The sequence below is a fragment of the Copadichromis virginalis genome, linkage group LG11 (genome assembly GCF_057382275.1).
Source record: "Copadichromis virginalis isolate Kocher_CV1m ecotype Utaka linkage group LG11, C_Virginalis_male_GT1.1, whole genome shotgun sequence".
Taxonomy (NCBI): domain Eukaryota; kingdom Metazoa; phylum Chordata; class Actinopteri; order Cichliformes; family Cichlidae; genus Copadichromis; species Copadichromis virginalis.
Genome location: NC_140628.1, coordinates 9,546,439 through 9,569,477, shown reverse-complemented (window position 1 = coordinate 9,569,477; position 23,039 = coordinate 9,546,439). Strand labels below are relative to the sequence as shown.

The following is a 23,039-nucleotide window of genomic DNA, read 5'->3' as shown; positions in this document are numbered from 1 at the left end:
GTAATACTACAACCTGAAACAACAAATAGATGCGTTGGCCTGTACAGGAGATAAAGGAAAAAAATTAACAACAGCTGTGAAATGGAATAGTCCAAATCACCAGTAAACTGGACCTGGGCTTGTTGCAGGGATCTGAAGTTACTAAACATTTTGTGAGTGTATGTACTCACACTTAGGACCATATGATAATAAATATGTGCGTGATGAAAGTTGGGCAGCACGCTAACGTCCTTACTCCACTCTGTATGCTCGTATAGGTCTAACCCTTTCACTCCTTTGATTTTTTCCTCGTACTTTTTTTTGCCTTTTCGTCAAGTCTGTCTTTGTACGAACCTGCCGTGTTCTCCGTCGTTTTGTACATAACTGTTTTTGGGGCAAATAAAATGCAAGTAGCTATTAAAACTGCAGAATTAATGATTACTGGTGCTGGAAATACTAGCGCTTGATGCAGTGTTTTGATTTTGTTGCCACGGGTACCCACAAAGCAATGCACGAAAGTCACGTGGTCTGTCAATCTCTATTCACCACTCATCCAACGTGTGAAACCTGCTGTGAGGACAATTAAAGTGTGGCCAGAGGGGACAGACGCAGTGCTCCAGGACAGATTAAAAACACAGACTGGTATATGGCTTTGGAGCGTGATGTCACAGGAGGCGGGCCACGCCCCCCGCCGCCATGATATATATATATATATATATTAGGGGTGCAACGACACACAAAATTCACGGTTCGATACTTTGGTGTCACGGTTCGATATTTTTTCGATACAAAAAAAATGTTCATGCCTTTTTAATTTGTCATTTATTAAAATTATAAATATATATTTTAACTCAAAAGTACAGTTTTTAAATTTAACCCTAACCCTTGTGTGTGTTTTTTATTTTGACAGCGAATGCGCACCTGCGGACCACTTATGTGCAGCCCTGGTTATTTAGCTCGTCATATTGCAGCCACAGAAATTCTTTTGTCCATGAAACCATAAAGCTGCACTTTCTTTTTGCCTTATAGTCTGATTTGTCATAACTTTTCCGTTTTGTGGTAAGCTTTTCTTTGGCTGTCACTTCTTCACCCTGACCTGTCTTATTTGGCTCAGCAGAACTAAAATATATATCCTGCTGCTTTTACACACGCACTCACATAAGCTCAGCGATTCTCTGCGCGATCAACCTCTCACATGTTTAAGCTTGCTGCGGGAGATTTCACTTGTCATGTTTGCGTAGTAAGCTAACGATTAATAAGACGATGTCAGAGGAATTGGTGCACAAATTATCATCACTCACAGATAAGTGCTGTCGCTCTCTATACACAGTTCGCACGATTGCAAAGTGAAAGCAAAAAACAAGCGCAAATTCAAACGCGATTTCAATATGTCACATATTGACAGTGGCTCACCGATGCCAATGACATAATTACCCAGCTACATTTCTGAAAGAATGCAAAAGCATTGACATATATTTTTCCTTCCTACAATAGCCCGACGGGCAGGGAAGAGAGATTTTGGTAGCCCGACTGAAAAAAATCAATCAGATACAGGGCTCGCAATATTGCGAGCCCTGTATCTGATTGAGGAATCACTCATCTTTGGAAAAGAGAGTTTATTACAGAGAAATGTCTCTTTCCAAAATAAAAGCTATACTATCTTCTGGGCTATATTCTCAGCAGCATATTAAACAGCTGTCTAAATGACTCGGCTAAAGTTAGTAGCATGCTTGCTTGTTTTTGTCTGCTTCCACTTGTCTTTGCACTAGGATGATGTCGGCGTAAATGTGCAGTCATATTCGTTGTGTTCCCACTAGTGCTTTCAGGTTAATCTCGTTGAAATGACCTTAACGCCACAACACGGCAAATCTCCGTTAACGAGCTACCGCCGATCGCCCCGTGCATGGGGCTAGACGGCCAACACGTTAACGAACTAACTGCGCTAACACACTAGTTCCCACCCATGTAATTGAGCATTGCATGGCACATCCAACATACTGTTTTACTTTAGTCCATGACTCGCTTACCTTCAGGGTCATACGTCACATGAAAACCAAAATAATTCCAAACACCAGATCTGAATGAGGGTGGGGGAGGTCCATGTTGCAAGGAGAGCTTAACTTCTGTCTCGCTAGCTTGCCCTGCTCTCTTCCTTCTGACTATGCTGTCTGTGTTGAGCGCTCAGTGGATCTGCGCTCGACAGTGCAGCCTAGGTGGAGTAGTCGAATGCAGATTCACTGAGCGCTCAACACAGACAGCATCGTCAGAAGGAAAGTTGATAAAATAAATGACAAATTTTGTATTGTTCGATACATATGCGTACCGAACCGAAAGCACTGTATCGAACGGTTCAATATCGATACGAATATCGTTGCACCCCTAATAAAAAATAAATAAATATATATATATATATATATATATATATGCAAACTGTATCTTGTTGCCTTGTACTTGTGACATGTGCAATGTAGAGCTGGGCGATATGAGATTTTTTCATATCACGATATGTTTTTTTCATTTCAGGCAATAACGATATCTATCACGATATAAGCCAAATAACTATATTTGTACGATTTAAATGTGCCGTTGCTCACAAGTAAAATGTGAAATAATCAGCAGCTTGTTTTTATTTAAATATTTATTTCCCATAATAAGTTCAACAGGGTAGATGTACTTAAGGAACATGAGACTTTTTCAGATAAATAAAGGCAAATATTGCAAACTACACAAAAGGCAGCCGCTAAAGCGTTTAAGTTTCAAAATAGAACAAACAAAACAGACTAAATTGTCAATTCCACTTAGAAACAAAATATTAATTCTAAAAATAAATCTTAGTTTGTTTTACAGAAGAACAGACAAAACTGACTAACTTTTGTCAATATCAAATAAACTGAGAACTAAAAGGAAATTCTCAATCTCTCCTTGTTGTATAGCTGAGCTTTTCAAACAGTTTTAACAGTTACTTTAGTCTGACAAAAGCCGAATGACGAATTAGCGCTTCCAGTCAGAGACTGAGGCTACGTCCACACGTACACGGGTATTTTTGAAAACGGAGATTTTCCGTTTTCGTTTTAAAAAATAATCCCGTCCACACATAAAGGCAGAAATGAAGGAAAACGCTGCTATGAACATGCCAAAGCAGCAGGTGGCGCTAGATTCCTAACCGTGCAGAAATGTTGGCCAATCAGAAGTCTAGAAGCCTCGGTGGGAAAAAGTAAACAAAGCTGGGGCATAGAAGCAGAACCGAGTCGTATGTGTGGAGGGACAGTAACTGTGTGTATATGTAAGCATTTAAACACTGCAGAGAGTACAATTAAGAGTAACAGTATTGTAGAAATTCATTTCACCGAAACAATAACGTGGCGCACAGTGTGACGCATGCACCAGTTTATTGTATTTCCAGACTTGCTTTCGGCACAATTTACAGTGCGCGCTACTCTGTTTTTTGTCAGACTTGAAATAGCCGAAATACCTTCACACTACGGAGCTTCTATGGCTCTTCCGTTCGACAATCTCTCCGGCATTGGAACCATCATCTGTTTTCTCTTCGGTCACGCTCGGTTGATTTTTCTAGTCGGCACACTCATTTCCTCCATTATGCGCTGGCTCCATTACCCGCTGGCTGCTTCCCAAACAAACACACGTGCGGCTTGGCACTTGTGCTGTACGTAACGCGACGTGACGCTGTGGCTGTGATTGGTTCGGCTCTGCGCTACTTGATTTGGATTGGCTGACCTTTTTTTTTTTTTTTTTTTTATTAAGAGGACAAGAGCGGCGAGGTCTATCGCGATAGCTTGATTTCTCTATCGAGTAAAAGTTATATCGCGATACATATCATTATCGTTCTATCGCCCAGCTCTAGTGCAATGACAATAAAGTTGAATTCTATTCTCTACAGCCTCATCAGTACTGACTTCATCTTCACTGACTGATGGAGGCTGAAAAGCTGTCCTGTCAAATATCTCCCCGTCACCACTCCACTTCTGTAAGTCTTTAAATGAACCCTTGTCAAGTCTATCACTTCTATTTGCAGCCAAAAGGAAAAACTGTTGCTCAGTCGTTTGGAAAGACACAACATTTCTGAAAGCACTCAAACTTCTTCACATTTGTCTTCAGACACATCCTGAACATTTAGGAACTAAAGAAAGGTTCAAACATCAATCAAAGATCTGAAATATAGAAAAACAACAACAGCTGCAGTCAGTGAACTCACCTCAGAGTCTCCAGTCGACAGTTTGGACTCTTCAGTCCAGCACACAGACGCTTCACTGCTGAATCCTGCAGCTTGTTCTCACTCATGTCCAGCTCTGTCAGATGGGAGGGGTTGGACTTCAGAGCTGAGGCCACAACTTCACAGTGAGTCTCTGAGAGTCCACACTGAGTTAGTCTGCAGTGTTGGGGAATAACGGAATACATATACCGGCGTTACGTATTTAAACAAAATATGAGTAACAGTTTAAAATGTGGTATTCAGAACACAGTTACTTTGTTGAAATAAATGGATTACACAGCAGTCTTTTTCTGTTTCATATATTAGGCTGTCCCCTCTCTATTTTTGGGAATTCCACGATGGGGGAAACCCAAACAAAACACGCATTAAGAGGCTCTAATGCCTGTGTCTCAATCTTGCGGCCCATGTCACCTCTACTTGCAGTCTGCAAAATGAAAAATTATAATTCAAAAAACTATTTAATATGAAGGCAATAGGCAGAGTGTTACAGGCATCGCCCTAAAGAATGTAGCCTCATGGGCAGTGTAGTCCGTGCTGCAGGGAGAATGGACTGTCATACCCGTGATGTGTCGGTGAACGAGGGAGGGAGAAAAAGGTGGTGTTGGCCGTCTGATTGGGATCTGGGATGCGGGGCCTCCCTGCTGCTGCGGAGCCTGGGGCGGTCTGCTTGCCTCCACCCCGGGGGAAAGGGTAACATCTCCTGCGTCTAGGTGCCGTTTCCCCCTCTGGGGGCGAGGGTACCTGGACCCAAGGTATAGAGTATGTTTGGGGAGTGTGATTGTGTGTACATGTCCATTTATGTCTATCCCTACATTGGGTGAGTGCTAAGTATTTGTACATGTGTGCATGAGAGTGGGAATGCATTTTTGTGTCTGTGTGTGCCTGTTTGTCTGTGTCTATATGTCAGGTCGGGTCTTAGACTCCACCTCTCTGGGAACTCCCAGGCCCTCCAAAGTATGGAGGCCTATCTCCCCTCACCACACTCCCTGCCGGTAACTGATACCCTCAGGGGTCGGTGCGTTGGTGGTTCTTGGTGTCCGGGCCTGGGCTCTCACGTATGTACCAGCTCACTCCCGGTGGCTACTTTGCGGGGCCTGGCGCCTGTTGCTCGGTCAGGCCTCTTCCGGTGCCGTAGGGGGCCCTTGGGCCTCTGGCCTCTGGGCCTGCGACTCGGTTCACTCTGGCACAGCTGGCTGCCGGCAGAGCCGGCGGGCACACCAGTGCAGCCCCCTCTGGCTTTTGCTCCGTGGCTACTGGGTGACCCCTCGTCTGGGGCTCTCCTCAGCTCTTGCCAGGAGGGTGGCACAGATGCCCTTCCGGTGGTCCTCCTTGGGCTCTCGTATTCTGGGGTCTCTGGATGACTGGGGCCAAGATCTCCTTCATGCCTGCTTCATGCCCTGGAGGACGGGCTATGGCTCTCTACACCCTATAGCAGACCATTACATGGGGAAACCTTTTGAATACAAGCATGCTGATCCACACAGGGGTGCACACGGGTGTTCAGAGACATAAACTACACCTTTCTTGGCTGCTACCTCAAAGCACATTGTGCGCTGTCGGTCCTGCGTGCTGCACAACAACATTCAATATTTAGTATTTACTGCTGTTTACACTTATCTAGATTAACGCGATGGTGTTGTGTTTAGTATGTTGCTCTGTGTTTTTTGCTTGTTTTCTCTTCTTTTTCTCTCAACAGGTGATCCAGGAGATTTTTTTTTCTCTCTCTTTTTAAGTGCTCTTTCTCACTGTCCCTCTTCCCTTTGTTTTTCTTTTCCTTCATCTTTCTTTCTCCCTTTCCTATCCCCCAGTCATGTCTGTCCCGTCCGTAACAACTGAAAATAAAATAATAATAATAACAACAAAGGTCGATCAAATGGACCAATACGGCAAGGCCGCAATGATCCACTTGGTTAAGTAAATCCATTGGGTATTCTTGTTAGCCTTCAGACAACAATTCTGACGGCTAAAGAACCAAATGGGATAGGACAAAACAACAACAACAAACAAACAAACAAACAAACAAAAACAAAACAAAACACAAAACAGAGTGACGTCATAATCTCTTGAACATCTTCACATCTGTACTTCAGCTCCTCTTACTGGTCTATATGATGGACTGATTATCCTGGACTTTACATGTTAAAGGAATTCTAAACTCAATTCTGTATTTAACAAGGATGTATCGGAGAAATAGATTTTATTTCCTGGAATTAGGGGTGTGATGACATTTAAAATAACAATGATTAAAAAATAAAATATCACGCCTGGTACAATCCCAGGACCCTGTTACAGGAAGCTAAGAGGCTCCGAGTTTGTTCACCCTGAACTGACGGAAATTGGGTTTACTGTTTTATAAAGAAAGTAAACTTAAAGTCTGATTCAGTTACCATGGTAACAGAACCAAACTGAACCATTAAGTAGAGTTTTGACTTATCCAAGTAACTTCACAGTTAAACCTGAATTTTCTGTACCACGAAGTCGGTTCAGTTTTTACTAGAGATGGCACGATGCCACTTTTTTATGTCCAATACCGATATTATAAATTTGGAAATCTGCCGATACTGATGTGAATCCAATAGTGTATTTCATAATCAATAAAACTGTTTTTATAAATATTTTTCTACATTTTGTACAAGTTCATACTCAAGTTTTAAAAAACAAAACATTAAAGATATTCTGTTATACCTGCATCAGGGTTCATATGCCTTTTTCAGGGTCAAATTCAAGCACTTTTTAAGCACTTTCAAGGTTCCTTTTCAAGCTTTTCCAGCACCCCCCATGTGAATTGAACTATATGAACAGATCACAGTTCAATTCAACATATAACACTTTAAGAAATCACAAGCATCTACTTAAAATCTATTGAATTTATTATCCGTGATATTATTATGTACAGTTCCAATGGTTTTTGTTCATCTCCCTTAAATACACAGGCAGCCTTAAAAGTATGAAATATTCATATACAAATACACATATAAATGTGTGTACTGTCTCAGTGGCTGATAATGAACCACAGGCCTCTGTGTGAGCTTGAAGACATTTATAATGTTTAAGTAGTTTAATGTGTAGGTGCTGACCATAAACACATTTTGAATGAAAGCCAGGGAACTTTGGTAGCACAGAAACAAGTGGCTATTTTTTGTGACCATATGGATCAGTCGCTCATTTTAAAATACGAGTAGAAAGTGATATTTTTGACTGTAAAAACCACAAGCATGTTTAACGAATCATTTTCATAACTTGAAATACAAATAGAAATTGTACATTTAAAAAAAATGCACAAGTTTTGCAAACAAAGTTATATGGTACTATTTACCTAAAAATGCAGCCAAGGCTCAGACGTTTTTCATATAACCATTTAAAACTATTTACAGAATAATCAGCTGTTCTGCATCAAATAAGAAGGTACACAAATTATTTATGCAACTCCAAAAAATTGTTTGTGTTCACTAGAAGACAGATGAGAACAGCACAGGGATAAACCTGCAGGTCTGACAGCAGTTGTGTCACTGCAATGTGCCTTTGGTGGCTTTTTAGCACCAATTGTGACGTTCACTAGTAGAACTGACACACAAAACAAAACAAAAAACTACACTACACACTAACTACACTAGAGAACACACTAACTCAATACTCCAAACACGGTAAACATCACAAATCTCTCACATATCAAAACACTCTCCCTCTCGCTCTCTCTCGCTGGTCACTAAAACTTCCCTCTCTTCCCAAACAACCAAATGATAAATGGCCTGTATTTGTAAAGCACTTTACTGGTCCCTAAGGACCCAAAGCGCTTTACACATTCAGTCATCCACCCATTCACACACACACATTCACACACTGGTGATGGCAAGCTACATAGTAACCACAGCCGCCCTGGGGCGCAGTGACAGAGGCGAGGCTGCCGGACACTGGCGCCACCACTGGACTCTGACCACCACCAGTAGGCAACGGGTGAAGTGTCTTGCCCAAGGACACAATGACCGAGGCTGTCCAAGCCGGGGCTCGAACTGGCAACCTTCCGATTACAAGGTGAACTTCCAACTCTTGAGCCACGAATGCCACATGTTGCCATATCATTTTTTGATTGGTCGACATGGTAAATTTTTCCACCAATAGGGATGGAGGGTTTTTCTTTTTTTTCACTCATAAGCAAAGCGTGTTTGCAAGCGCTCTCCTTAGAAAACACAGTTTTTACCGTTTCTTCCCAGAGTAAACGCCACTGTCTTATTCAGAAAAAAACAAAACAAGAAAACATCAGTTTTACGTGGCCTATCAACACTATTTAAAAGTTGGTATATAGCTTGAAGTCCGCACGTTCGACCCAAGTTGAAACGGAGACTCTGAGTCCATCGACCCCAGAGGGTTAATCAGAAAGCCTTAAGTTAGCTAGTTATGTATCGGCTAATGTTTAAAGCTTTCACTTGAGTAAATTGACTCATATTACTGCTAAGTGATGTTACCTAAGTTCACAGCATATTCCATAATAGCACTGCAATACTGCATCACACTCAGTGCATTTCAATCATTTCTCCAGTAACGTACACGTACTGGAAAATTATTTACTAGGACTCACCTATCATGCAGAGCGCAAACTCCGCCATTGTCGTTTTCCATCAAACACTCATTAAAACAGCAACCTACAGGTATGTTAGCGCACTCATCCCCGACTGTCCGAGGGAGGGGCGGGGTCACACGTTGAAACAGACAGAGGTGCAAGGCAGCCCAGGCGGGGAAAATTTGCTTTTACATTTTGCGACTCATTTTATTTCTCTGTCTGATAAGAAAACTATTCAATCAGATAGTTATTTGTGGTGAATGAAATACAGTTACACTTTCAAGCACTTTTAAGCACCACATCCGAAATTCAAGCACTTTTCAAACCTTAAAAGGACAACATTAAAAGTCAAGCATTTTCAAGGATTTCAAGCACCCGTACGAACCCTGCTGTATCCAAAAAATACACTGCACCCAAAATATTTCATAGTTCAGCTACACTGATCAATCTAATAAACTTAAACCTGCACCATCCTCCCAATTCTGGTATTCTAAAGAGTACTTAGCGGAAATATTAAACAACCTAACTAATAACCAGCCACAAAATAGGGAACCACCACCCACCCTCCTCCCTGTCTGCTACATAGAAAAGGATCCTGGTGTTATTTGTCTCTCAGAAACAGTTCATAACTCATTCATGTCACCTAAAAGGTAAACCTGTTTCTCCATCACCTGTTCAGCTCTGATGATTCAGTAAGGACATCTCCTGGTTTCATCTTCATGTTTCCCTCTTACCACATATCCAAACCGACATCATGACCAGCAGCTTTACATCTGTGGCTCCAGCAAACACCAGCTGATACTAGAAATTAATATTAAATAAATTCTAACAACAGCTGATCAAGCTTAAACGTGCTGCTGTTGATTAACGCAACATCCGGCGGTTTCCTCTTTCTGGCGCAAAGTGGGTGATAAACAAACAAGAGAGAAAAGCCGATCAGCTGATCATTGATCAGTTTCATGATTGAAGTAGCAACAGGAGAGGGAGGGGGAGAGAATGAGAGGAGAAGAGGCAGCTGTGCAGCAAAGACACAGAATAACTCCAGCTTTGTGTCTTTGTTTCACTCTCGCTGAAGTCCGGGAGAAATCGATTCCTTTTCGCCTAAACATAAAATTCCGATGGCCAGTCCAGCTGTGGCTCCATAAATCAGTTGTTAAGCTTAATGTGGAAAAGCTATACAAACATTCAGAGTTGAACTTACACACTTGCTTTACTTCTACAGGGAGTGCAGAATTATTAGGCAAGTTGTATTTTTGAGGAATAATTTTATTATGGAACAACAACCATGTTCTCAATGAACCCAAAAAACTCATTAATATCAAAGCTGAATGTTTTTGGAAGTAGTTTTTAGTTTGTTTTTAGTTTTAGCTATTTTAGGGGGATATCTGTGTGTGCAGGTGACTATTACTGTGCATAATTATTAGGCAACTTAACAAAAAACAAATATATACCCATTTCAATTATTTATTTTTACTAGTGAAACCAATATAACATCTCCACATTCACAAATATACATTTCTGACATTCAAAAACAAAAAAACAAATCAGCGACCAATATAGCCACCTTTCTTTGCAAGGACACTCAAAAGCCTGCCATCCATGGATTCTGTCAGTGTTTTGATCTGTTCACCATCAACATTGCGTGCAGCAGCAACCACAGCCTCCCAGACACTGTTCAGAGAGGTGTACTGTTTTCCCTCCTTGTAAATCTCACATTTGATGATGGACCACAGGTTCTCAATGGGGTTCAGATCAGGTGAACAAGGAGGCCATGTCATTAGTTTTTCTTCTTTTATACCCTTTCTTGCCAGCCACGCTGTGGAGTACTTGGGCGCGTGTGATGGAGCATTGTCCTGCATGAAAATCATGTTTTTCTTGAAGGATGCAGACTTCTTCCTGTACCACTGCTTGAAGAATGTGTCTTCCAGAAACTGGCAGCAGGACTGGGAGTTGAGCTCGACTCCATCCTCAACCCGAAAAGGCCCCACAAGCTCATCTTTGATGATACCAGCCCAAACCAGTACTCCACCTCCACCTTGCTGGCGTCTGAGTCGGACTGGAGCTCTCTGCCCTTTACCAATCCAGCCACGGGCCCATCCATCTGGCCCATCAAGACTCACTCTCATTTCATCAGTCCATAAAACCTTAGAAAAACCAGTCTTGAGATATTTCTTGGCCCAGTCTTGACGTTTCAGCTTGTGTGTCTTGTTCAGTGGTGGTCGTCTTTCAGCCTTTCTTACCTTGGCCATGTCTCTGAGTATTGCACACCTTGTGCTTTTGGGCACTCCAGTGATGTTGCAGCTCTGAAATATGGCCAAACTGGTGGCAAGTGGCATCTTGGCAGCTGCACGCTTGACTTTTCCCAGTTCATGGGCAGTTATTTTGCGCCTTGGTTTTTCCACACGCTTCTTGCGACCCTGTTGACTATTTTGAATGAAACGCTTAATTGTTCGATGATCACGCTTCAGAAGCTTTGCAATTTTGAGACTGCTACATCCCTCTGCAAGATATCTCACTATTTTTGACTTTTCTGAGCCTGTCAAGTCCTTCTTTTGACCCATTTTGCCAAAGGAAAGGACGTTGCCTAATAATTATGCACACCTGATATAGGGTGTTGATGTCATTAGACCACACCCCTTCTCATTACAGAGATGCACATCACCTAATATGCTTAATTGGTAGTAGGCTTTCGGGCCTATACAGCTTGGAGTAAGACAACATGCATGAAGAGGATGATGTGGACAAAATACTCATTTACCTAATAATTCTGCACTCCCTGTAGTTTTCTCCGAGATGAAATGCTGCAGTTTGGAGGCACGTAGAAAGGCTCCAAATGCTCAACCAGACCGCCGACAGGCCTCGCACGCAACAGCCGCTCTATCACGTGACGAATACTGATCTACTGTGCTAAGGTCATGAGCTGGGTTATGCCATGTAGCAAGTTTTGTGAGGTGATTTTGTGATACTTCGGATCGGATTAAAAAAATTTTTATTTGTCTCCGATATCTGATCCAGTAATTTAGGTCACTATCGGACCGATACCGATACGTTATATCGGATCTCTCCATGTCTAGTTTTTACCGGGGTAAATTGCCATGGTAACATATGCTGTGAACTTATGCCAGAGCAGTTTAAGATCCAGATTAGAGAGCAACAGGTATGACATCACTGCCTCTTGGCCAGTAAGCTGCCACCATTCCTGGAGGATCAGTCCGAGCTCTGTGCGCCAGCAGTAGGTACACAGCATGAGCTCAGTAAAATTAACAAAAACAACACAGATGTTTCACGCTGCAACACTGCCCCCTGGTGACGGGAAACAACTACAAGAAGCAGATTTTGGTTTCTAAGGTGCTGAACAAAGACACACACCTATGTGGTGGCATATTTCTCTATAAATGATAAAAAATGAAGATTTTCAATAAACTTTTTTAACAAGTCAGGAAAAAAAAAAAAGTACTGATCTATTGGGCAGTTTGATATAATCATATATATTGGATGACGATATAAAAACGTCTATGGTTTCATTTTACGCTATCGTTTGTTTCGCAGTTCGCAAAATTAACTGTTTACGGCAATAATTTTTCATGGTTTTGATGGTCACTGTACTTGTTATATTAATTTAGTTAATTAAGTTCTCTTTCTCTTATATTTAATATAACCACACTACGCACGGAAAAGTGCCTGTTTTTATGCGTTGTCGTTAGCAACAACGACGGTAAAACCATCGCGTGTCCGCTTGTTTATTTTCCACATAAACCTTTCACAATAAAGCTCAAGATCCTGTTGAGACCTTTCAAAATAAACGGAATCATGTGAAAGAGTATGCAGAGTGTTTACGGATGACAAGCAAAAAGAGCCGTCAGGTGCTAGAAAATAAGCCTTAGACTCAAACGTTAGAACAGGCTTTTCCCCGCAGCACGCCGTGTAATAAATACTCAAAGAAATATTGGCTGTTACAACTTGTGTCTAAAACAAGGTTAAAACACTCGACTCCAGGTACATGACGCCCAGCTGGAAACACTTCACACAAGTCGAGCTGCCCGAGATTCACAGAATTTACAGAAAATGTAAACTTTTTGTGATTTATATCGTTGTTGGGACAATAGATGTCTTATATCGGGATATGAGATTTTGGTCATATCGCACAGCCCTACTGATCTACACTAATTAAAGGTGTTAATGATCACATCTGGACTCACCGAGCCTTTCTGCAGTTTCTCACAGCTGGAATCAGTCTGTGTCGTCCCTGCTCTGATGTGTTGTACTTCTGCAGGTCCAACTCATCCAGAACCTCCTCTGACATCTGCAGCATGAAGGCCAGAGCTGAGCAGTGGATCTCAGAGAGTTTCTTCTCTGATCTGTTCTCTGACTTCAGGAACTCTTGGATCTCCTGATGTACTGAGAGGTCGTTCATCTCCATCAGACAGTGGAAGATGTTGATGCTTCTGTCAGGAGAGATTTTATCACTGTTCATCTCCTTCAGGCTCTTGATGACTCTCTGGATGGTTTCTGGAATATTCTCTGTCTGACCCAGCAGACCTCCTAAGAGTCTCTGGTTGGACTCCAGACAAAGGCCATGAAGGAAGCGAACAAACAGGTCCAGACGACCGTTTTTACTCTGGAGGGATTTAGACATGACTCTCATCAGCAAATCATCCGAAAATGAAATGTAATAGTAAGGATCATCTGGATTATTTTCCAGGAAGTCCTTCAGCACCTCTGTCTTCCTGTTGGTGTGACAGTGGAACATGTAGACTGCAGCCAGAAACTCCTGAATGCTCAGATGAACAAAGCAGTAGACTGGTTTCTGGAAGATCACACACTCTCTTTTGAAGATCTCTGTACAAACTCCTGAGTACACCGAGGCCTCTGTCACATCCAGACCACACTGCTCCAGGTCTTCTTGGTAGAACATGATGTTTCCTTTCTCCAGATGTTCAAACGCCAGCCTCCCCAGCTTCAGAAGAACTTCCCTGTCAGCCTCCGTGAGCTCCTGTGGACTCGTCTCACGTCCCTCATGGTACTTGTTCTTCTTCCTCTTTATCTGAACCAGCAGGAAGTGTGAGTACATGTCAGTCAGGGTCTTGGGCAGCTCTCCTCTCTGCTCTGTAGTCAACATGTGCTCCAGAACTGTAGCAGTGATCCAGCAGAAGACTGGGATACTACACATGATGTGGAGGCTCCTGGATGTCTTCATGTGGGAGATGATTCTGCTGGACAGCTCTTCATCACTGAATCTCCTCCTGAAGTACTCCTCCTTCTGGGCGTCATTGAAGCCTCGTACTTCTGTTAGCCTGTCAACACACGTAGGAGGGATCTGATTGGCTGCTGCAGGTCGGGAAGTTATCCAGACGAGAGCCGAGGGAAGCAGATTCCCTTGGATGAGGTTTGTCAGCAGCTGGCTGACTGATGACTTCTGTGTGACATCAGACAGCAGCTTCCTGTTGGTGAAATCCAATGAAAGTCTGGTTTCATCCAGGCCGTCAAAGATGAACAAAAGCTGAGAGACAGCCAGCTTCTCTGCTGTGACCTTCTGTAATGTTGGATGGAAAACATGGAGCAGCTCCAGAAGACTGCACTGCTCATCTCTGATCAGGTTCAGCTCCCTGAATGAAAGCAGAACCACCACACTGACATGTTGGTTCTCCAAGCCCTCTGCCCAGTCCAGAGTGAACTTCTGCACTGCGAAGGTTTTTCCAACACCAGCCACGCCATTGGTCAGAACCACTCTGATGGGTCTCTGTTGGTCAGGTAAGGCTTTAAAGATGTCCTGGCACCTGATTGGACTGTCATGGAGGGCGTCCATCTTGGAAGCTGTCTCCAGCTGCCTCACCTCATGTTGGGTATGAACCTCTTCACTCTGTCCCTCTGTGATGTAGAGCTCAGTGTAGATCCTGTTGAGGAGGGTTCTACTTCCTGTTTCATCACTTCCTTCAGTCACACGTTCACATCTCCTCCTCAGACTGATCTTATGTTCATCTAAAACCTCCTGCAGACCAACATCTGCTGAAAGAAAGAAAAACAGAAATAAAACTCTTTAATGTCTGAACAACAACAAGAAGTCCAGTTTTCAGAAATGAGTCCATCAGCAGACAGATGTTCAGTCTTACTTTGTACACAGCTGCTCTGACTGGCAGTCTGCAGTCCAGCTCTGGTTCTGGATCTTTCTCCACACTGGGGACAGGACGAGTCTCCTGATGAAGCAGACTGGTCCCAGTATGAGGAGATGCACTGTCTGCAGAACCAGTGTCCACAGCTGGTAGAGACTGGATCCTTCAGGACGTTCTGACACAAAGCACAGCAGGACAGCTGCTCCTCCTCACAGACACCACTCCTCTTCCTCCCTCTGTGAACACATTTCTTTATCACTAAAATCATTGACTGTCAGTGACAAACATCCAGATTTGATGACACTGTGCAGAAGCTCTGATGGTCACAGAGAAAAGTCAAAGTGGAGAAACTTGAATTTGAGTTCAGAATCCAAGTTTCCTTTGCTGTTCCTGTCTTATTAAACACAGAGTGATCAGCCTACAAACTCCACAGTAAAAGCCTTCATCACAGAGCTGATTATGTCCTTCACTGGATGTACTGGAAGTTTGGGATCCATCACTTTGAACTGACCTTTGACCTCCTCTAAAAACTGTGGTGGAGCAGCGGTGTCACATTAAGAGCTTTCAGCTTTATTTTGAAAGAGTTCAGTCAGCAGGAAGTGAACTTCTGGGTTCTGATTTTCTTTCTCTTATTTTACAGAAGTGAAAAAGAAGAAGTAAAAGCTTTGAAATGATCCGAGTGATATTTTTGAACATTGCCACCAAATTGAGTTCAGCCTCCAGCAGTAACTTTGTTTCATGATGCCTCCCTGATGATGTGATGTTTGATTACAAACCTGTTTATGTGTTAGACATTAATCACATGAACACAGGCAGAAAAAAGAAGACAATGAAACAAATGACAGAAACGTGTTCATTCACTGCCATAATCCATATTTTCTATGTAGAGATGTTTGTAAAGAACACGTGTGCAGCGCTTTGTTCTGAGTATCTGCTGTCAGCACACAGTGCAGCAATAACTACAACCACACGTTTCTGTAGATCCTGAACATCAGCCTGGAGGAATCTGACCTCAGGTCTGCACACAGAGGAGCTTCACCTCTGGGATGATGCTGGCTTCAGCTCCTTCCACAATCAGGCAGAAGCTTCTGCACCATCAGGACACAAACAGAGAGGAGCTTCTATCCTCAGACCATCCAAGTCCTAAATCAGAACATGCTCCCCTCATAGCATCACCATCAGGGTTTAAACAGGACCTTACATCATGTTCTTGTCTCACTGTCATATTTCAGATCATACCTGATTCATTATGACGTCACACGCTGCTACACTGATCCTGCTGCTTCATTACTGCTGATATTACTCTGCTCACTCTGTTCAGTTACTCTGTTTACATCACTTTGCTCATTTGCTTTGTTCTGCTTGCACTGCTCTGTCAGTACATGCTGTGCTAATGTGGCACAAAGCACTTTAACATTACATCTGCACAATGTTTCATTATTTCATTTAATGATTGTTTCTAATGTTTTGTCCAGTCACAGGAGCAGCTCAGCACATTTCACTGTGTTGTACGTGTTTGACGATGCCTGTGACAAATAAACAGCCTCGGACTCTTCAATCTTCTTCTTTCTTTGGAGATCAGCTCAGTGGCCTGTTGAGACCATCTTTCTGTTTCTGATGACTCAGTTCAGATTATTATCCTGAGTCCAATATTCCTCTCTCATTTGTGTTCTGGGTCATCTTTGTCTCCTTTAAGTTTAAGATCACTTTTATGTAGACCTATAAAATTACAAAGTGGTCACAGAATTTCAAACACCCGTAAATGAGTCAGCAGCTCTCTTACATGGTCAGCTGAGCTCCATGACTGAAGAACATTGTTGCTGCAGGTTCATGACTGAAGTTTAGAGGTATGTCTTTGGACCAGTCACTCCTCACAGATACACAGCTGGATACTGGAGACTGTGACCTCTGACCTCTGCAAACACAAACACATCACATTCATATGACATGAATTACTGATTAATCTCTGTTTAAAATAGTTTAAGCAGCTGCAAACACACAAACTGGATGATGTGATGGTTTCTGTCAGTAATAGTTGTCTCAGATTAGAGTACAGACTGCTGCAGAGATGTTCACATCAACAGAGAAGAAATCATTACCTTGGATTGCATTACTACTAGGATTAATACTAGCATTATCGTACCCGGACCACCATTAGGAATCATTTATGATGTCACTGGTAGAACACATTTATAGAAACATCCTTTGAACTCTGACTTAGCAGCTCTCTTACATGGTCAGCTGAGCTCCATGAATGAAATTCACTGTTGGTGCAGGTTCATCACTGACATATGGGGGTCTGTCTTTGGACACGTCACTCCTCACAGACACACAGCTGGATACTGGAGACTGTGATCTCTGACCTCTGCAAATACAACCACATTGCATTCATTTCACATCAATTAGTATACCACAAAAGACATGCAAGAAACACAGTATGAAGGCAAACTTCTGGCTTCAATAACATTCAATAGGTCAGGTGGAAACTTTTCTCAGATTTGATTCAGGTTTTTATAGAACGATCCAGCCAAAAAAAATATACCATTAGGTCAGGGGTCAGCAACCTTTAACACCCAAAGAGCCATTTGGAGCCGGTTTCCACGCAAAAGAAAACACTGGGAGCCACAAATACTTTTTGACATCTAAAATGAAGATAACACTGTATATATTGTTTTTTACCTTTATGCTTTGTGTGAACAACTAAGGTGTGTTGCTTGTGAAATCCATGAAGTGCTACAGAGAAAATTACATTTTATTTATGTAATTAACACATTTTGAACTCTTAAAGAAATATAACAAAAGGAAAGACACCCAGCTGAACTAAAATGATCCAGCAAACAAAAACTGTTGTGAGTCACCACCCTTATATCACCTTTGGGCTTTTGGAGCCTTGACCTGACTTTTAAAAAGATAATTGAATTGAATAATTACAAAGTGGTCACAGAATTTCAAACACCCGTAAATGAGTCAGCAGCTCTCTTACATGGTCAGCTGAGCTCCATGATTGAAGACCTTTGTTGGTGCAGGTTCATTACTGAAGTCTGGAGGTCTTTCTCTGGACCAGTCACTCCTCACAGACGCACAGCTGGATGCTGGAGACTGTGACCACTGACCTCTGCAAACACAAACATCAATAACTGATCAGTTCTCTCTGACAGCCATATGATCAGCTGATCACTCTGTGATATTGTGTCTGCTTCATAACGCTGACAGGTCAGCCAATCATCAGCCAGTTTTTCTGTCTCTGAATGAACTCAATTTGTTCTCAGCTCTCCTCTCTGATTCTGCTGCACTGACTTCACTTAAACTTACAGAGTTCAGATCTTAGCAAGAAAACAAGTCAATAAAAATCAAACTCAGATCAAACAGTTTGAACCAATCACAGATCAATGATTCTGTCATGGTTATGTTGAAATGACTAATAAAGTTAGGAGTGTTCTTACATTATTGCTGCAGGTCCATGACTGTAAGGTGGAGGTGTTTGTGTAACCCCGTCACTCCTCACAGACACACAGCTGGATGCTGCAGATGCTGCTCCGTCCTCTTCCTCCATCTTCTTGATGTCAGGGTGGGGTTAGTCTGAGAGGTAAACACACACACTCAGAGGTGTTGTTGTACTGGAAGCATCACACTGACGGGATTCTAATGTTGGAGCTTTGGCCCTAAAGTCCAAACCAGTTATTTTAGAGGCTCAAAGTCTTTAAAAAACACCAAAACTATCACATTATTTAATAAGTACATGATCAGGTGGATGAAGGAACTCAGAGTGTTTGGGATCATCATCATGGTGAGGAGCCCACATGTTACAGCTCCTTTGGAGAGAAGCTGAGGATCACTGCAGGAAGTGAGCTCATGAAACCAAAGTGCTGTTTGTGAGCAGGATGACTCTGTGTTATTGGGCCTGCTCTGTGTTCTACATAAGATAAGATAAGATAAGATAAGATAAGATAAGATAAGATAAGATAAGATAAGATAAGATAAGATAAGATAAGATAAGATAAGATAAGATAAGATAAGATAAGATAAGATAAGATAACCTTTATTAGTCCCACACGTGGGAAATTTGTTTTGTCACAGCAGGAAGTGGACAGTGCAAAAGTTATGACGCAAAAATTAGAATACAATAAGAATAAATACAGTACACAGCTGTACAGAATAGAATAAAATAATATACTATATACAGTAGAATAAAATAGAATAAAAATATACAATAAGATAAAAATAGAATACAAATACAAATACTATATACAACTGAGTAAAAATACAACGATGCCAGAAAAGATTATTGCACTTAGTGTTATTGCACATGTGTGGATGTGTGTGTTTGTTCAGTTAAAGTCTTTGTTGTGGAGTCTGACAGCAGTGGGGAGGAAAGACCTGCGAAATCTCTCCGTCCCACACCGTGGGTGCCGCAGTCTCCCACTGAAGGAGCTGCTCAGTGCTGTCACAGTCTGCTGCATGGGGTGGGAGATGTTGTCCATCAGGGATGACAGCTTAGCCGCCGTTCTCCTGTCACTCACCACCTCCACTGGGTCCAGAGGGCATCCTAGAACAGAGCTGGCCCTTCGGATCACCCTGTTCAGTCTCTTCCTGTCCCCAGCAGAGATGCTGCCGCCCCAGCAGACCACACCATAAAAGATAGCAGAAGCCACCACAGAGTCATAGAAGGTCTTCAGGAGTGGGCCCTCCACCCCAAACGACCTGAGTCTCCGCAGCAGGTACAACCTGCTCTGCCCTTTCCTGTAGAGGGCGTCTGAGTTATGAGTCCAGTCCAGTCTGTTGTTCAGATGAACACCAAGGTACCTGTAGCTGTCCACAGCCTCAATGTCCATACCCTGGATGTTCAGTGGTTGCAGTGGAGAATGCTTGTGCCTGCGGAAGTCTACCACCAGCTCCTTGGTTTTACTGGCGTTGATCTGGAGGTAGTTCAGCTGGCACCAGTCCACAAAGTCTTGAGTCAGTCCTCTGTACTCCTTGTCGTCCCCATCAGTGATGAGGCCGACTATTGCAGAGTCATCAGAGAACTTCTGCAGGAAGCACTGGGTGGAATTGTGGGAGAAGTCTGCAGTGTAGATGGTGAAGAGGAACGGAGCCAGAACCGTTCCCTGTGGGGCCCCCGTACTGCAGACGACCCTGTCCGACACACAGCCCTGAGTCCTCACATACTGTGGTCGGTCGGTGAGGTAGTCCAAAATCCAGGTAGTGAGGTGATGGTCCACTCCAGAGTTCTCCAGCTTGTCCTTCAGAACCGAGGGAAGAATAGTGTTGAAGGCACTGGAGAAATCAAAGAACATGATTCTCACAGTGCTTCCAGCGGTCTCCAGGTGAGCGAGGGAACGATGTAGGAGGTGAATGACGGCATCATCCGCTCCAATGCCAGGCTGGTAGGCAAACTGAAGTGGGTCCAGTGATGAGCTTGTTAGGCGCCGAAGCTGAGCCAGGACCAACCGCTCCAGGGTCTTCATCAGGTGGGATGTCAGAGCCACCGGCCTGTAGCTGTTGAGGTCCTTGGGGCGTGAAGTCTTTGGCACTGGTACAACACAGGAGGTTTTCCAGAGCTGTGGGACTCTTCCCAACCTCAGGCTCAGGTTGAAGAGGTGCTCTTCTATTGATCTGAAGTATGATCAATACTTCAAATATCTGTAAACATATCATCTTATATTTGTTGCACTTGGTCACATCTGTCTTTAAAAATAGATTTTTAATGTCACTGAGAGTTCTTTTCTACCTTTATTGATTTATTTTGGAAAAAATTAAATATAAAGCTGCCAAAAACTGCCTGCAGCTTCTGCTCTGTGACAGGAAACTACTGCCAGGATCAAAAAAACTTCAGATTATTCATCACAGAGTGTTTATAGATCACAGGACACGTTACAGTTTTACTGTCGATGTGTTAGTTTAAAAGAATGACTTGATACGGTCTTACTGTGAATCTGCGCGCTCATTGGCTAATACCCTGAGACTGACAGGTGGTTATCCAATCAGCGTGCGGCATCACACGGACATAAGTTTGTTTCTGAAGGGATTTTCAGATTAGACCTGATGTTTCTGCCTACAGCCTGTTTACCGATATAATCAATATCAGATATCAGAGCAACAGAAACCTCGGTGATCAGGACGCCGGGACTGAGAACAGGAAGTGGCTCAAACGTCGCACTTTCATAAAATCAGCCTGAACTCCATTCAGAGTTTCTGTCGCCATTTTAGTTTTTAAAAATGTCGTGTTAAAGGCGGGTCTTACTGTGAACTGCGCGTTCATTGGCTAATAACTTGAGATTGACAAGTCGTTATCCAATGAGCGCGCGGCTTCTCCCGACATAAAGATGTTTCCTTTGAAAAACCAAAGTCTGATTATTTTTGCCTCCACTGATGGAGCCTGTTGTTCCCGCCACAGAGACACAGTAATGTCAGAGCGGTGTTAACACTCACCTGCCTCAGCACAGCTCTCACTCTCCTCCTGCTCTCTCAGCTAAACTCACTTCCTCTCTACTTACAGGAAACCAGCGCTCAGAGGAGCCGACCGGCCTCACGTTTCACCCACAGACACGAACAGCATGGAATTATGTTATGTCATAAGAAGAAACATATTCATGTTAACACTCACCTGCCTCAGCTCCACCTTCCTCCTCCTGCTGCTCTGAACGGAGGATCAACACTTTCACTTTCACTGCTCCTCCCTAAACACAGAGGATGCTGGGACTTGTAGTTTTTACCTTGTGTGATATTTATAGCTGTGACACTAAATCACAGCACGAAGACTACCTGCAAACATGTCACAGGCGATAAAAGTTTCACATTAAAGGTGAAGTTATTTTTCTGTCTCATGTTCAATAAACAGTGAGCTGGGAAAACTGAAGAACAGACTTCAGACGTTCCCTGCAGAGTTTCTGCTGCATGTCTGCATGTTGCTGAGACTGAGCTGATGATGAAGCTGTGATGGGTTTATGGCACGTTTGGTTGTGGAGAAGAGTTTTACTGTCAGTGCAGGTGAAATGATCAGAGGTTACAGCCTCTGGCACTGGTTAAAGTGGAGGCAGCGATCAGGACGGCTGAGCAGCAGAGGTCTCGAGGGTCCTAAAGTGTAAAAACATCAGTGTTAGTAACACAAAGATCACAGAATGGGATCATCCACACAACACTAACATCTAAATCCACGGCAGGAACTCTTCCAGTGTCCTGAAAAATCTGCGATGCTGAGATTAAAATCTGTCTGCTCATCTTAATGCAATATTTACTAAAGTCTGGTAGAAGTTTTACTGATTTCCAGTCACTTAGAAGACGTGTGGATAGGTGGTGGGTTGTAGAGCAGACTAAAAGCTTTAGGTTCATCCTCTGATTAAAAACAGATACAGGAAGTATAACCCTGGTGTAAGACAGGAAACAGCAACACGGCAGCCATCTTTTTCCTCCCATGATGACCAGTGTCCCAGCAGAAGCTGGGGTTTGTTAGATCCTGTTCGATCCAGAGGAAACAGGCTAAAAGAGTCGATCAGGGGGGGATCATGGTTTTATTATGTGCTTGTTATGATTGAAGCTCTGGTTGTGTGTTAGAGACAGAACCTGCAGATTCCTCCACTCTCCTCTGCAGGAATCAGCCTCTTGGCTGGTTTTATTCACCCAACGTGAATAAAATCATCAAACTAATCCAAGTTCATTGTGAAATACCTGAAAATGGAGGAATAAATCTGTCAGTTACCGTATAAAGTTTGAGTTTGTCAGTGTTTTACACGGAGACGGTCGTCAGATGTTGAATGTTTAGCATGAATGTTCCACATCTGGAGAAACCTTCAAGATTAAAGCCAGTGAAAAGCGGTTCTCTGGCACCAGCGCTGATTCTGACTGTGACCTTCACCTCTGCAGGGTCGCCGCTGCTCGTGGCTGAGCTCGTGTTTGTCAGGCTGACAAAATAAAAGCTTCTTCATTTCTGTGGCTGAAGAGGAGTCTGCTCTTCTTCACCAACAGGAAGTGAAACATTTCTCACTGATTCTGAAATCTTCACTTTTCTCACAAATTCACAGTAACACACACACGGTTGTGTTTTCATATCCTTGTGGGGACATCTATTTGACATCATGCTCTCCTCAGCCTTTTACTCTAACCATTAAGACTGCATGCCTAACCCTGACCTGACTGTCCCTGACACTAAAACCACATCCTGAGT

General features: G+C 42.9%; 2 protein-coding genes across 16 annotated transcripts in view; one reads left to right on the top strand and one right to left on the bottom strand.

Moving 5' to 3' along the window:
• LOC146698061 (NACHT, LRR and PYD domains-containing protein 12-like) overlaps window positions 1–21,546 on the bottom strand; it is a 56,982-nt gene extending 35,436 nt beyond the window's left edge. For 11 of the 15 annotated variants that reach the window (XM_085473032.1, XM_085473017.1, XM_085473022.1 and 8 more), the window contains exons 1-8: window positions 21,483–21,546; window positions 18,322–18,457; window positions 17,862–17,993; window positions 17,112–17,243; window positions 16,662–16,793; window positions 14,879–15,114; window positions 12,968–14,774; window positions 4,193–4,366 (exon numbers count right to left, since the gene is read on the bottom strand). In XM_085473032.1, coding sequence (XP_085329158.1) covers window positions 4,193–4,366; window positions 12,968–14,774; window positions 14,879–15,114; window positions 16,662–16,793; window positions 17,112–17,243; window positions 17,862–17,993; window positions 18,322–18,431 — 2,723 coding nt within the window. In that variant the 5' untranslated portion in view covers window positions 18,432–18,457; window positions 21,483–21,546. Of the gene's footprint in view, window positions 1–4,192; window positions 4,367–4,975; window positions 5,637–12,967; window positions 14,775–14,878; window positions 15,115–16,661; window positions 16,794–17,111; window positions 17,244–17,861; window positions 17,994–18,321; window positions 18,458–21,307; window positions 21,444–21,482 lie in introns of those variants that run through there. The other 4 variants (XM_085473020.1, XM_085473019.1, XM_085473033.1 and 1 more) reach the window with 4 other exon arrangements.
• LOC146698059 (uncharacterized) overlaps window positions 1–23,039 on the top strand; it is a 117,141-nt gene that overhangs the window by 74,520 nt on the left and 19,582 nt on the right. The window lies entirely within an intron of this gene.